We start from the raw sequence: 15,247 nt of genomic DNA, 5'->3' as shown, positions 1-15,247 counted from the left end.
CGCCTCATCATTGACTAATTTATATTTTTATAATAGGCCGTAATCTTAAGATTATGCAAATAAATAGACTTAAGTCCCGAACTAACTATTCTACGAAATAACTAGTTTATGATCGTATTTGTGCACGATTACAAAAAACGTTTTGGATCAATTGATATGAATTAAATATCCCTTGATGTGTATTATTAGAAGTTCAATCAGCATCTGTGATAGAAATATTAGGAATGCCTTTAATAATATTAACAATCAAATACCAATTTAATGTGTAACAAGAACTGATAAAATAGGAAGTAATTTAATTACTGTTCTTGTTTTTATTTAAATGTTTATTACATTTAAATGAAATTTAGAAACATAGATATTCGTGATAATACAGTGATTAATAATAATAGACTCGAGTCATTATACTGCAATTACTTAAAATAAAGTACTAAAATATTTGACAGCTGGTACTTAATGTTGTTTACAATTAATTACATAATTTTATTGATTACATGACCACAATTTGTATTAATTTAGGAATTACAGAGATAAAGGGATCTCTATATCAATAATTGGGCCCAATTTACGATTACTGTTAAATATGAACAGAAAACATGTCCTTTAAGCTACAGCTATTCTGATTTGACGACTTGGAAGAATAAAGCAGCTCACTTAGCTATCAGCTGCGTGATTTGATAGCACTATTCTAGGTATTTAATTCTACAATGTACGTAGGTGTCTTGTCGAGGGGCCAATATCAGCCATTGTAAACAAAAAACCACCGGCTTATAAATAAACATGTTTACGTCGTATTTTTTTTTATAATATCGTCACAAAGTACCAATGTAGCAGTTTAATTTATGTTTACGAGTACTAAAATCAATGTACCTATGTAAACATTATTATGCAAGATATCAGTAAATGTCATCATTAGAAATAATGATGAACTTCGAACGCGACGATGGATATAACAGACATAATTAATCATAATTTTCAATGATTTGTAACGATGGAAGACTAGGCGATCGTATAATTAATATTCGTATAATATATCATTATATTTATTATCTACGTTAGTGGAAAGCATACCAACAAACTATCACGTTTCATAATATAATTATTAGAAACACTAAATGAGTCATAAAGTTACCTACGTTAATTAGTTCAGATAATAACACCATGCATTTCAATACTGCGCATAACATGCCTTTTTATAGAATATACGCACAAATATAAATTAGTTACCAATAACAAATACCTAGTCATTAAAGTTGAAAATGGCTAAAGCAAAACTAATTACACTGCCTGTTACATGCGCGTCATTACTCAAAGATACCAAACATAACGTGAAGTGGAAGTGAACGCGACCTTTTCATAAAATAATAATAATAAAAAAAAACCAATCGGTGTCCTCATTCCACTAACTAATCGCAGTGATTTTGATAATGACGCTCTATCAATGGTAATGAAACAGATGCACGTTAATGAGGTGTCGTAAATCACATTAAACGAGGTCACACTACATGTAGGGAAAACTAGATTATCTTTACAACTGTCAACAAGACATCTAATAGTTGAGAAACATCAGGACTATGAAAATTGTCTAATTCAAATAAACACATCTGCGCGCGATAATTTAATTGCAGCTTCATTATGACACCGGTTTTAATTTCGCAATTAATTTGAATAACTATGATGAGCAGTTTGTGAGCAAGTGACTGGGGTTTAGAATTCAGAGGAAATCTTTTTTGCACTATAAAGTAATCCGGCAGCTGTTGGTACTTTCACCTGCGCGGGCGCCGCCCGAACATTGTCATTGCGGCTATGCGCCCGATTCGCTTACCTAATATACGGAGTTTGCGAAACTGGGCCCAAACGGCTAGACACGCGCCGAATGCCTGCGATTTAGAAATAGGAGCAATCTGATGTAGCACTGGAAATGGTAAATACTTTAATACGTATTTACTTACGAATAATATCACCAGGAAACAAGTTTTAATATCAGCTTTACCCAAAGGTGTCTTTTATTTGATTCCCCAGCAAAAAATATTCGCCGTTCAATACAAAAATACACTGCAGGCTCAAGTGTTTTGTTTATGCAAAGGTGCAGGATGATATTTTTTGCTCCATGTAACACAAGGAAACACAGTTTGAAAAAAGCTTACACAAAACTGGTTTTTATATTTTGTTATTCAAGTTACCAACATCACTTTTGGTATGGGCATTGACTTGATAGAGAAACTATTGTTTCTATGTGGTTTCAGGCTGAAAACCAGTTTACTTTCTTTGTGGTAACTATTTTGTTTAGAAAGGTGACTTGACCACTGCTGCGGCAGTATTTATTATTTAATTATTATTACAGACAATTAGGCAGCCAATTACATAACGGAATAATGAATTTACTGCAATAGGCAGTTTACTGCTCCGAAAATTAAGTAACAACCTAGATCCTTCATTTGTTGGTTAATCTTAATTGCAGAAACTTTTATTATGCTTAGACGTTTACACAACTAATCTATAGGTATTTATTATTTAATTAAATGCCTAATTACCCACTAAAACCTGGGTATTGCTTGTATGAAGCTGTATCAGTTACTAAGTGTTTACCCTAAATAAGATAAAACCTTTCAATGGGATATTACAAGACTTTTTTAATTCTAGTTTAAATAATATTCAAAGTAGGTATGTGAATGAAGTCCGTATTATCCAAAATGAATTGTTAGACAAATGTAATTTAGTAACATAATAGGCCACTCTCTACAGTTTGGACATGCAACAAGTGCAGCAACCTTGTTCTCTTTAAATATAATTGCAACAATAACGAATTTCATTTTCATAACTCGGAGCAAGAAGTATTACATAAAACTTATGAGTGTACCTATTTTCGTGTTTTGTGTATAAAAAAGATGATTAAGAATGCCATTTATAAGAAGAGTTTTATTTACTCTTTTAACTTTTGAGTAAATAACTTTCACCAGCATCTAAGTAGGCTGGTTGTTTTTTTCTTCTCAATATTTCTACTTCCTAGTGTGTATGGCTTTAGTTAAATGAACCTTGTTTTCTTTCCCACACTTCTAAGTAATGCATCATTGTGTGTAAAGCATTGTCAAATACATAGAATGCCTTACAAAATTGTCAATTCCATTTATGTGAACTGAAGGAATTATGTTGACATGTCAATTTACTATTTATTGATTCATTTTTATATTTCATTCAAGTTAGAGCAACTGTTTATCAATGTAAAATTAACAAACTCATATCTTTTTATTCATATTAACATGTGTCAGGTAGCTTTATAGTGTTGTGAAGTTATCAATAATTTCTCAACAATGTTGTTGCAACCATCAGTAACCCGTTCATTAAACTTTGCAAAACAACTTTGTCTATAATTTGAAATGTGTATGAGGAGGTATAATAGCAACTAAAATAAATTTTAGATAGGTACATTGATCACCATTGAGGATATCCATTGTGAAAGAAGTATTCAACCCGCTTCTGTTTGTAATTGAATGCTTTAGAGCAGGATAGTAGATAGTTATTCACCTGGTACCAATCAATACTTCTAGTTGACTAGACTGTAAGGTGGTAATCAACTTGTAACTTGATGACCTAGATTAGAAACTTTTTAGTATGCAAGTAGGTTAGCAGTTATTTTTAATATTTCACAGCTTAAGGAGGAAGTTTTTAGTTTAGATTTTTATCTTAATCATTATTTAAGAGTGTGTTATGTCCGAAACTTGATTACTTAAAAGGTAGATGCTAGAAAGTATGATTTAATTGTACTTCTAAGTTGCAAGACTGGTTACAATATTATCTACTACTGTGTAACAGTAATTCCCCTAATAGTTCTAAGAAAATCAAATCAATTTTAATATTACTTATGTATTAACATTTTAGAATAAGTAATCAGGTAAAGGCATTCTTTTTTATTCGTTACGATATTACATTCCAATAAAAAGTATGTCTTACTTTAAAAGTGTATAAAATGTACACCGTAAAAGGCCAATGAGTATTTATCTTCTAATTAAAGTATGTGTAGCATTTGTAGAACCATCTATGGCTAACAGGATGTTAATATTCATTGTACAATAATTTAATTTTAATCATTAAACCTTTAATTTATTCAATATTATACCTATTTATTATATATGGTACAAAATAATGATACTGTTTATTAGCAAATTGAAACCATACTTCATGAATATAATAGATAATTACTTGTGTGTAACATTATCATTAGCAAACACACAGCGCCATCTTGTGTCATAATGTTGTACTAAGTAAAGAATCATTGATTAGCGCAAAGAAAAAATGTTGCCTTGAAATGTAATCTTCACTAAACATTAGTTGTTTCTTATTTTATGCTAAATAAGGAACAGTATCCTGAAATACTTCAATTTATGTAGTAAGATAAACAATAATATTGCAGGTAGAGCTAAAGCATGATGAAATCTGTGATGTAGATTTAGAACTGTATTTTTAGTTCTGCTTTATTCAAGTAAATCATAATCCAGCAATATTATAAAATGTTGCATGATTCTTGACATTGCAAATGTAATTTCAGCTATGATTTCATTTCACCAGAACCTATGAAAAGTTGCAATATTTAGACAGTCATTACACAAGTAACTATGTTTCAGAAGACAAACTAAATACATGTGTAAATTTTTAAATATCTTTACTGTATGTATCATTTAGTGAATGTTTTCAAAATAGTATTGTAGTTAAGTAATTTCTGTGTATTCATAAAGTTACTTGTAATTTGATGTTTGTGATAGTAATGCTTGAACATTTAAGTAGTATTGACCCATCATGATAAAGTCTACTATAATTTATTCTGGAACAAAGTTCCAACATCAGCTGCAGTCCTTTTGAAAACAAGTTGTTGATATATTGAGTATTAGTGGTAATGATAATGCAAATCTTTTTACTGAGAATTGTAGTACCCTAATTAACACACTAATTTGGTTTACATACTAAAATCAACAACATCGACAAATACTGCGTGGTGTTTTTCCAGAACGTAAACTAGATAAGTATTCGTCTTGAATGTTTTTATTCTGAATTCATTTGATATCTCTTACAGGGGCACAATCTCTCTTTACGTGAAACGGTAGCGAGTAAAAAACCACGATTTGTAACACAACTCCACGGTAAACGTCGAATTCCGCAACAATAAGTCCGAATTCTCTAATTATAGCCGTATGAAATGTAAATCTGTGAAAATAACAGAGCAAATTTTCTACATGTTGACGTGGCGTGACATTGGAGAGGAGTTTATATCGCAATGCTACCTACCTAAACTTGTTTTGAAGCCAATTAACATGATTAGAAAACAGATTTGTTCGAATAAACCTTCTAAATTTGCAGTTTCATTTCAATTACTGTAATATAAGTATGGCGCCTGACATTGTTGGCTTATCTTTATTTTGGTATAACAATATGGCGATTGTACTTACCCTATTATTTCTAAGAAAGTCTTCAATAGCTTTAAGCGCTGAATCCGTTAATTTCACAAACACTAGTTCCTTGTTTTCTTTATAACTAGACTCCGATGATAACCCATACTGAACACCTGCTGGCAAGGCCGCCATTTCTTATTCACTATTCGCACTGTGGACCAGCTGACTCCTTTGCTAGTCGTCACGATTCATATCATTCACACATTTTCTTAACCGTAATCACAAATTCACAACCTATATAAAATTATAATTACAACAACAAAAGGGTTTTAGAAGTCCAAATTAACAATCTTTTTGTAACCCCATCGACTCGGCCTTTGTTGGCAGCGCTCTCAGTCTGCAAGGCCGCACTGACTGTCATGCGCAATGGCGCTTTTGACAGGAAACGCGAGCATTCACTGCGACAGCAGCGCCAATTAGCAGTTGGTAACAAGTATTTTGAACTGTAGCTAACTTCAGACCTGTCAAAATTCCAATATTTTTTTATTTTTTTCTTATTTAACAAATGAGAATCTATAATGTGATAATTTAAAACACAATAAAAGTGTTTACTTTATCGTTTTAACTTAAAATTTGTGAATTTTTGTTACTTTTTAACACTTTTACTGATCTCAACGTTAGAGGTTATGTTTCATCTAGTTTCGTAAGACACTTCACTTACGTGTTATTATTTCTCGTATGGTATTTGTCCTACAATAAGTGTAGTTAAAACATATTGATAGTTATTGGTTTTAAGTCTATTTATTGACCGCACATTTGAAATTCTATTACATACGGCAGGTAACTTTCATTTTACATTCAACTTATTTGTGATAAATACTATAGTAAATGAATGAAAACCTTTCCAAATTATTCGTGTCTTAACCTAGATTTGTTTCTTTTTTGCAGAACTTTGGTGATTTTTAACCATGGCTACTATGGAGGAAAAGAAAACCCTTATAACTCGTAATTTACAAGAAGTTTTGGGAGATGACAGGCTTACAGAAATCTTGAAGCAAAGGGATCTTAAAATATACTGGGGCACAGCTACAACTGGGAGACCCCACGTCGCTTATTTTGTTCCGATGTCGAAGATAGCAGACTTCTTAGTGGCTGGCTGTGAGGTGACTATTTTATTTGCGGATTTACATGCTTACTTAGATAATATGAAAGCACCATGGGATCTGTTGAATCTCCGTGTACAATACTATGAAGCTGCTATCAAAGCCATGCTTCAGTCCATTGGGGTACCACTGGATAAGTTGAAGTTTGTTAAGGGTACTGATTATCAGCTTAGCAAAGAGTACACCCTTGATGTATATCGCATGTCATCTGTAGTCACAGACCATGATGCTAGAAAGGCTGGTGCTGAGGTAGTGAAACAGGTTGATCACCCATTACTCAGTGGTCTATTGTACCCTGGCCTTCAAGCATTAGATGAAGAATATTTGAAAGTTGATGCACAATTTGGTGGAGTAGATCAGAGGAAAATATTTACTATGGCTGAAAAATATTTGCCTCAATTAGGGTATGCCAAAAGGGTACATTTAATGAATCCTATGGTTCCTGGTCTAACAGGTGGCAAAATGTCTGCATCTGAAGAGGACAGTAAAATTGATTTATTAGACAACCCAGCAAATGTAAAGAAGAAGTTGAAAAAGGCTTTCTGTGAACCTGGCAATATTACTGACAATGGTGTTTTGTCTTTCACTAAATATGTTGTATTTCCTTTGATGAAGGGTGATGAGACTTTCAAAATAACTAGAGCACCAGAGCATGGTGGTAATGTCGAGTTTACTAAGTTTGAAGATCTGGAATCTGCTTATGCTAAACAGGAAATTCATCCAGGGGACCTTAAGGCCAGTGTTGAGTTAGCCATCAACAAACTCTTAGGTCCTATTCAAGAAATATTCAAACAACCTCATCTCCAAGAGTTAGCCAAGAAGGCATACCCACCTCCAGCTAAATCTAAAGGAAATGCACAGGCGGCTGATGAAATAACACCTTCGAAACTTGATATTAGAGTCGGACGTATAGTTGAAGTTTCAAGGCACCCGGATGCAGATGCTCTCTATGTTGAAAAAATAGATTTAGGAGAGGAAGAACCTAGAACTGTTGTATCAGGATTGGTAAACTTTGTGCCTATAGAAGAAATGCAGAACCGAGATGTAGTAGTTCTGTGTAATTTAAAACCAGCCAAAATGCGTGGTATTGAATCTAAAGGTATGGTGCTATGTGCTTCTGTTGATGAGCCTAAACAGGTTGAACCCTTGTTGGCCCCAGAGGGCAGCAAGCCAGGTGATAGAGTGGTTATAGAAGGGTATGAAACAGGAGAACCTGATGATGTTTTGAATCCTAAGAAAAAGGTATGGGAAAAACTGCAAGTTGATCTAAAAACGAATGATGCTCTTCTAGCAGTATGGCAAGACAATAAATTGATTAGCAAAGTCAATGGAAATCCAGTTACTACTAAATCAATGAAGAATGCTCCTATTAAATAGTTTACTTGTCAACTTAAACAGGCCATTTATTTTGCATTTGTACAATAATTTGTAATAAATCATAAATATTCTTTTAGCAGAGCATATTTATTTTTATTCTAAGTACATGATTTCACGAATAATAAATATTTTTTGTTATATTACTTGTTTTTCTTTATTAAACATATCTCTCTAGACATCAAAATTGAGCAATGTGGTGCTGTTTGCTCTCAGGTAACAGGACGCCATCTCTTGGAGGAGAGTCGATGTGTATTTTTGATATTAGATGGCGCTGATGAAATAAAAATTTACGACAGTAATACATAGTATTCCAGCCCAACTCCAATAAAATTATATACAATCAAATTAATATTAACAACAAATTTATCCTTTTATCATACATCATAGCGGTTCCTGTTTAATTGTGTCCGAACTTTTGTGCGATTCCTGATTCATAGATTCTTTTTGCCATTGAAATAAACAGTTCTCATATTGACTTGGACTATCTACAATTTCGTCTAACAGCGTAAAAATTTTTCTTCGGAACATTCTCATTTGGCATTCGGTTAATGCGTTAACTTCAGGCAACAAACTTAATAAGAACATTTTTCTTGAATCGTCGCTCACTTCATTGTTGTTCGAATTATTACTTTGCTTTTGTTGCAAATATTTGATAAAATTGTCGTTTGTTTTAGACCTCTTTTTTGGTGGCTCAGGTACTTCTATTTCTTGATATTGAATTTGCAGTGGGGCACTTTCGTTATCTTGATCGTTATAACCATTCATTTCTTCATCTGTTTCAGCATCTATTTGTTGAAAAACAACAGGGTCAGCTCTGTAAGTTCTGATAAATGGTAGCACGAATTCCATGTCATCGTGCAAATAATATTTCTTTTTTTCTGATCCATCTGGGTTTAGTTTTAAACTTCGCAGCAACCCGTACCTTAGATTTTTCCATTTCTCTTTGCATTCACCAACTGAAAAAACAATTAACGTAGTTTAACGTTATACCATAATAATAAATCATGGCGCCAGTCAGAAATGTATTTAAACTACCTAGTACCTACTATACTACGTAATATTTAGTTCAAGTACTTATTTAACTGTTCTAATCTCAGTAAAAAGTTACCTAGAGATCGTTATTTATATTATTATTTGTAGCAAAAATGCGTTTGTTTACCTACTCATTCAATGTCAAGTTAAACTATAAACAACGACTGTTCCCTGTACCTACCCACCTATCAATGTGTGAACGCATAAAATATATGTAATCCTAGCTAAAACGTACCTACATGTCATTGTACATACGTAGCTACTACATAGCTAGTTGTTTTGAACAATTAAAACGTCTTACCCGCGAGTTGAGTTTGACTAGCAACTTCTTGCCATGCTCTATCACTGAAATCCTTTTTTAAGTATTCTGGCATATTGTAGTTGTATAGGCATGGAAACTTTTCGATTGCTTTCACTAATTGTACGGTTTTGTTATCAGACATATTTGTGAGAATGTCGCTCGTCACCTTGTTGTTACTCGAGCTCGAGTTTGACTGGCTATCGCGTCATGTCGGCTACGCGACATGGCGGAGTTCGTGTTGCGTCGTTGTCGCGATGACGTAACAGCGGCTTTGTGTTCCTATTGGTCGCTGTCTTATGTTTGATTTTGATATACATTCACTTAACGTGTCGCGTGCGCCATCGCGCCCGACTTGCATATTCGATGATATATCAAATTCTATTTGTTGTGATTTGTTTGTATACTTGGTACATAGGTACCTATTTAACGTAATACTTTCCTTTAGTTAGATGTAAGTTATAACTACCTAAATATAATCGTTCTTTTGGGTTGGTAGGTACCTACATGGGATACATACACATATTCAGGAGCCTTTGTGGTACATTCGAAAGTATTCGAAATTACCGCTCAGTTTCTTATTTCTACAAATTCTACACTTGTAGGGGAAGCTATAATGTTATCATATTTTAAGATAATTTATCTATTAATACAAGCATGAATATATGCATATTATGTCAATTATAATTTATTCTAATATCTTTCAAATTGTATACTTATTGCAGCGTCAAAGTGACAGGCAACGCCATCTAGTGGCGTTTTACTGTAGAACCTTCTACTTGAGCATTTAGCATATCTTCACGCGTTAATCCCAGAACCTGTGCCTACAGGTTCAGTATAAAAAAAAAAATGATAAATTTTCTAATCATGCACATTTATGAGATGCTATAAAGCAAAGTTAGTCTGTCGGATGTTACCTAGTACCTATGTTCTTACTTTTCGCATTACGTAGGTAGGTAATAGAGCCAAATAGACAAACCTAAGTATGTCTATTCCTATGTTAGCGTTTGGAATCTGGGCACAATTCAGAACTATATGCTTACGCGAATATTTTAAAAACTGAGATTGAAAATCATAACGATTCAGACGATCTGGAAATCGAACCGAAACCTCTGACTCAGCAGCCGTGTTTGAAGCTATTCGACTTTAGCGTAACCCACTTAGTTGTTTAAGAATAGAGTAATTTACTGGTTAAATAAGTAGATTATGTTATAAAAAATAACGATAAGAGCATTGACCTTTTTAATTGTTTGTTTTTTGTACTGAATAAAGTAACTTTCCTTATTATGCTGAAATTTTAATGTCACCCATTCTCACGCCATGTTTTAGGTAGGTATATACCTACCTAGACCTACTACTTATACCCATGCTACGAATTTGTTATTATGTTATGTGTATGCCGTAATGTCCACCCGTTTTTTTATGGAACACGCGGGTAAACTAGCAGACGTATCACCTGATGGTAAGCAATCGCCGTCGCCCATGGACACTTGAAACACCAGAAGTGTTAAAATTGTAACGCACTTGCGTTGGTTGTTGATGATTGTTAATGTTGATTGGGAAGATTCGGAATTCGGCCTCCGGTAACCTCACTCACACAACGCAAGTTTAATGTTCCTTTAGTGAAAAGAGTGAAATTTGTAAATTTATCTTTATAAAATCTCCCTACAACTTACTTATAATATCGTTATTGATAGCTATTATAAGTAGTTGTTTCCTCTGCCTACCTAACTTTAGTAAAGCAATAGGAACTTTGTGTAGAAGTTGAAGTATATCATGTACCAACTTAATGTTCATACTTTGGAAGAGTTATCAAAGCAACGCTCTAGGCCCCAGGGGGAAGTTAAGTAGGGGGGCGGGCGGTATTACTGGGGCTGTAAAGTAATTTGTTTATTAAAGAGTTGTATAGATTTACTCTGATCGTAGAATATTGCGATATAAATAAATGTGTATTTAGATGTATAGGAAAAATTGACGATGTAGATATTTAAGCATGTAAAAAGCTCAGCGTGTCATCGCGCTAAAGTTGCTTAAATTTTTCTAATTTTATACGCAAGTTATTGACCGGGCTAGGCAACTGGATAATAATAAAAGTAGGCCGTGAATGCATTGCAGTCGAATACAATAAATGCACGGCGATAAAATTAGATATTCAATAACGGGAAGGGGTCGGAGGTCCGCCATTTTGGAGCTTCGGTCAGACGGGGCTACGGGTGAAGGGGGAGCACGCATGCGCAAAGCTTGCACCCGCACCCTGTTAGGGCCGGGACTTCTGCAAGTGCGATGTCAAAAAACACGTTATTCTCTCCCCTAATTCTACTAACCTAGTACGTCTTAATAAGAGAAATTAATGATATACGCCCTGATTTCTGTGATTTGAACATTGACACGTAATCTCCGGCCGAGAGCCGAGGATTTGTTGAGGACTCTTGAAATATTTATCAACCTGAACAATGACAGGGAACGGCTGATTGGACAGTGATTCATTTGTGTTAATATTTATGTGGGAATCTCGGACATCTTTCGGTGATATTCTGTGAACAATTCCATGATCTTTCTGGAATAAATGCTTCAGTAAATATTGTGATTGTGCGTACCTACAGTGACAAGTGATTGGTCGCGCTGAAATTGCGACGATTAGTGGGAATAATAATGGGATGACATTAAAGACAGATGGAAAAGGTTTGGCGTCGAGTTGGTCTCCATTCCTCCCGAAAGAAGAGGGATGGAAGCGGGACTAGCACTAGCAAGGACGCGACGCCAGCTCCTGCTCCGCAACCACAGGAGGCCGAGTATCAGAACATACACACACTGAGAACAGCTGACTTGATAAGACAAAGGCAGGGCGAGGAGAAGTCAACACTCCGCTCATCATACATTATCAGGAACGGGGACAACTTTATTTTGGTTGAGAGAAGGCGTCGTAGGCGTCGTAGAAGTGGCACTCGGGCTTCATCAGGCAGTAGACATCACACTCCACCCGTTGAAGAGAACACTCGAACCGAGCAGAAGAGGCGTCCCCCGGCCAGGTTGAAGATATTCGGCATACAATGGCCGTTGCATTCCAGCGACTCTAGGTACCTAACTATTAATTATCTACCTAACTATAATATTAATTAGTCGGTTAGTTTATCAACCAGGTTCATTATACTGCAATACGGTAGATTGCACGACATGATTACAGTTCGTCTTATGTAAACTTGCAGTTAGCTTCGTATAGACGCAACAATGCAACAAGCGGCCGACGCAAAATAATATGTTGTTTACGCATAAAAAATTAACGATGGTTAATGATGAATGATTAAATATAAATTAAATTCTCCAACGGTGCGCAACTTAGTTTCTTACATACGAGGAGATTGGATTACATGCAAGCTGCGGAATAATCTAACTTTAATAATGGGATGAGAAACTAACGTCGCTTTTAGGAGCACGATTACTGCTTTTGATTCTGCTCCCTGACTTCGTAATAGGATGTGAGTCATAGAATTGATTGCTCTTAGCGAAACGTATGACTAAGGGATTTTGCAGAGATGGCTCAATGGGATAGAAGCTATCGTTCAAATAGTGATAGATATGATTTCAGATCTCGTAGCGTTTTGTCAAATCCGCCCCTAAGGCTACCCACTGACCGGATTTCAATAACTTACAGTTATTCCATCAAGTATTAATTTAAAATAAGAAACATTTAAAATAACAGGATATAAAAGTGTCTCTTAAAACAGTGAATTAATGTTTGAGACTTTCTATTCGCTAATAAGCTATTATCTAATCATTATCACTATCATAATTAATAAGCTATAAGACGTCTACTGCTAAACGTACCTAGACATAGGACCCCTGATGATAGATAAAGGATGATATAGTAGAAATATATACTTATTTGATACCTGGAGATATCCCACGTGTCTACCTACGTGACTTGGAGTTGGATTCTCGTGTCGCGTGGTGTTTATTGGGTGCGATATGCGAAACAATCACTTCTACTAGTAAGTAAGTAGAAGGGAGTCAAAAATGGTCAATGTGGTAAACAACAAGGCAACAAAAATGACATGGTGTAACGTGGGTGCACTATTGAAGGTGCACTCTTCAAAGTCAAAGCATTTATTTCAATTAATCCTAAATTAGGCACTTTTGAAACGTCAAATTGAATTGTCTGTCAGTCTGTCTGTCAGTGAAGCTAGGTGCTCTTTCTTGCTTAGGTACCCTTTTTACGAGTAAAAGGTTTGCTGATAGCGTATCTAATAGGTACGTCATCTATCTCTATCTCTGACTGGACCTATCTGGTAATAATTCGTTAGGACTAGTACCATAATATACTTAGGTACTAATTTAGCGTTGACGAAGACTTAAACACGATAAGGGCTAAATGCCTGACTCATCGTATTGTTCTTATCAATCAACAGTTTTACCTTCCCACTTTTACACAATTTTTATGTTTAGTATCTGTTTAGGGCCTGGCTTTATGTACGTAGGTATCTATGGTCAATTCTTGTGGCCGGTATCTCCTAAAACTGTAACCACTTACTAAGGGACGGACAGCAGTATTCTACATTAAATTGTCAGTGATTTAACTAACATCAAACCTGCCAAATGTCGAGAGTTGCGGACTACCTAGGGGGTTTGCTCGAAAAGCAGGAGTAGGAACGGGGTGGTTTTTAGTCAGTAAGAGTCTGACACTCTCTTTCGCCTTTTCCAAGATAGGAGAAGTCATTGGATGATTTCCTCTTTAAAGCCTGCCAGTGTGGAAATTATGGCCAATCCCCTTTCTTTATTAGGACACAGATAGGAGATTTGATTTCTTCACTATAGAGGATGTATTCTCGCTGCTGCTGTTACTGATGATGATAATGTTGAGGTTCTTGTACATGTTCTTCCATATCTTAACAATATCGACGACACATTTTCTCATTAATTTTCCTATACTCCTTTTACACTTTCGGCTACCACCATACAGATAACATCTGCCCAGTACGCGACAAAAAAGGCGTGATGTTGTTTGTTCTTTACCTTTCATAATATTTATGATATTGATACGAAATTGAAACGATATTGTTCTACGTTAGCTGCTTCTAATCTATATGATAAAGTTCTATTTTCGTCATGTATTTTTCGGCTTGTAATTTCAAATAGGTATAATGAGATATTTGTTTCTTTTTCGATACCTCGAATCATAGCAGTATTTATTTTTCTTAGCACTTCATTATGTTATGTAGCGATGATTACCTAAGTAATATTTTGTATGGATTCTATTTATCAAAAGATGATGATGGATTGACAAATTGCTCTTGGCAAACAAATGTTTCAGTTGTTAATTATAGTGTAAATCTTGTTGTTTTTTGTGCTGCAATTAGATAATTCTCTGTACTAACTGATATTAGCTTTACGTCTTGTAGGTGGTGTATCCAGGTGTCACAGAATACCAAATTGTGATAGAAAAAAACCCATACTTTAGTTTTCTTCAAGGATGGCCTTCGGCCTGCAGTAGGACGACCATGGCTCAAAATAAATAATATTAGCTTCTTCTTTACTAAGGCACGACATATCTATTTAGGCATTTCTATTTTTAAATGAAATGGTGAGGAAGAGGTATTTTCCTTGATTTCATTGGTATTATAATTATATTCCAAGTTCTAGGTAGAACGGCGAAAGAAATCTAGTTATTTTATTCTCTTCTATCAAAAGTAATTGTGTCACAAATTCACAATCTAAATGAGGGAAAAGATTCTGTTAAAAAGTTAAAGTTACCTTTTACAAAACCTGAGTCAACAATATCAATGTAAAACTTTAGTTCCAATCCCAATATTGTTGCTATCATCTCTTATCAGAGTTCCATTATCAATGCGAGCACGTATTTCCAGATTAAGTAAACACAATTAATTAAATTAATTGCTAAACAGATTATAATAATGTAGCCAGTTTATCTTTACTTGGAAACATTTTATGGTTTTAATCTGTGCAATATGGCAATACATTAGTCCCAGGGGCTTTGG

General features: G+C 34.6%; 4 protein-coding genes across 5 annotated transcripts in view; 2 read left to right on the top strand and 2 right to left on the bottom strand.

Annotated features, from left to right (window-relative positions):
• Positions 1–5,795, bottom strand: part of LOC118274248 (RNA polymerase II elongation factor ELL) — a 47,468-nt gene extending 41,673 nt beyond the window's left edge. Inside the window, exon 1 of one of the 2 annotated variants that reach the window (XM_035591685.2) lies at positions 5,442–5,795. In XM_035591685.2, coding sequence (XP_035447578.2) covers positions 5,442–5,576 — 135 coding nt within the window. In that variant the 5' untranslated portion in view covers positions 5,577–5,795. The remainder of the gene's footprint in view (positions 1–5,441) is intronic. The other variant, XM_035591684.2, reaches the window with a different exon arrangement.
• An 88-nt stretch (positions 5,796–5,883) lies between these two features.
• Positions 5,884–8,064, top strand: LOC126913064 (tyrosine--tRNA ligase, cytoplasmic). The gene is made up of 2 exons (XM_050707789.1): positions 5,884–6,224; positions 6,333–8,064. Exon 2 carries the CDS (start codon positions 6,353–6,355, stop codon positions 7,922–7,924), a length of 1,572 nt encoding a protein of 523 aa, XP_050563746.1. The 5' UTR covers positions 5,884–6,224; positions 6,333–6,352; the 3' UTR covers positions 7,925–8,064.
• Positions 8,065–8,085: 21 nt separating this feature from the next.
• LOC126913065 (transcription factor Adf-1-like) lies at positions 8,086–9,565 on the bottom strand. Its single transcript, XM_050707790.1, has 2 exons — positions 9,258–9,565; positions 8,086–8,880 (listed from the first exon to the last, which is right to left on the bottom strand). Exons 1-2 carry the CDS (start codon positions 9,397–9,399, stop codon positions 8,306–8,308), a joined length of 717 nt encoding a protein of 238 aa, XP_050563747.1. The 5' UTR covers positions 9,400–9,565; the 3' UTR covers positions 8,086–8,305.
• A 1,938-nt stretch (positions 9,566–11,503) lies between these two features.
• Positions 11,504–15,247, top strand: part of LOC118273901 (uncharacterized) — a 220,409-nt gene continuing 216,665 nt past the window's right edge. Inside the window, exon 1 of the mRNA XM_050707832.1 lies at positions 11,504–12,331. Coding sequence (XP_050563789.1) covers positions 11,928–12,331 — 404 coding nt within the window. The 5' untranslated portion in view covers positions 11,504–11,927. The remainder of the gene's footprint in view (positions 12,332–15,247) is intronic.

Source organism: Spodoptera frugiperda, chromosome 3 (genome assembly GCF_023101765.2).
Source record: "Spodoptera frugiperda isolate SF20-4 chromosome 3, AGI-APGP_CSIRO_Sfru_2.0, whole genome shotgun sequence".
Lineage (NCBI taxonomy): Eukaryota > Metazoa > Arthropoda > Insecta > Lepidoptera > Noctuidae > Spodoptera > Spodoptera frugiperda.
Note: the sequence above shows the minus strand (reverse complement) of the source record. Positions and strands in the feature narration are given on the sequence as shown.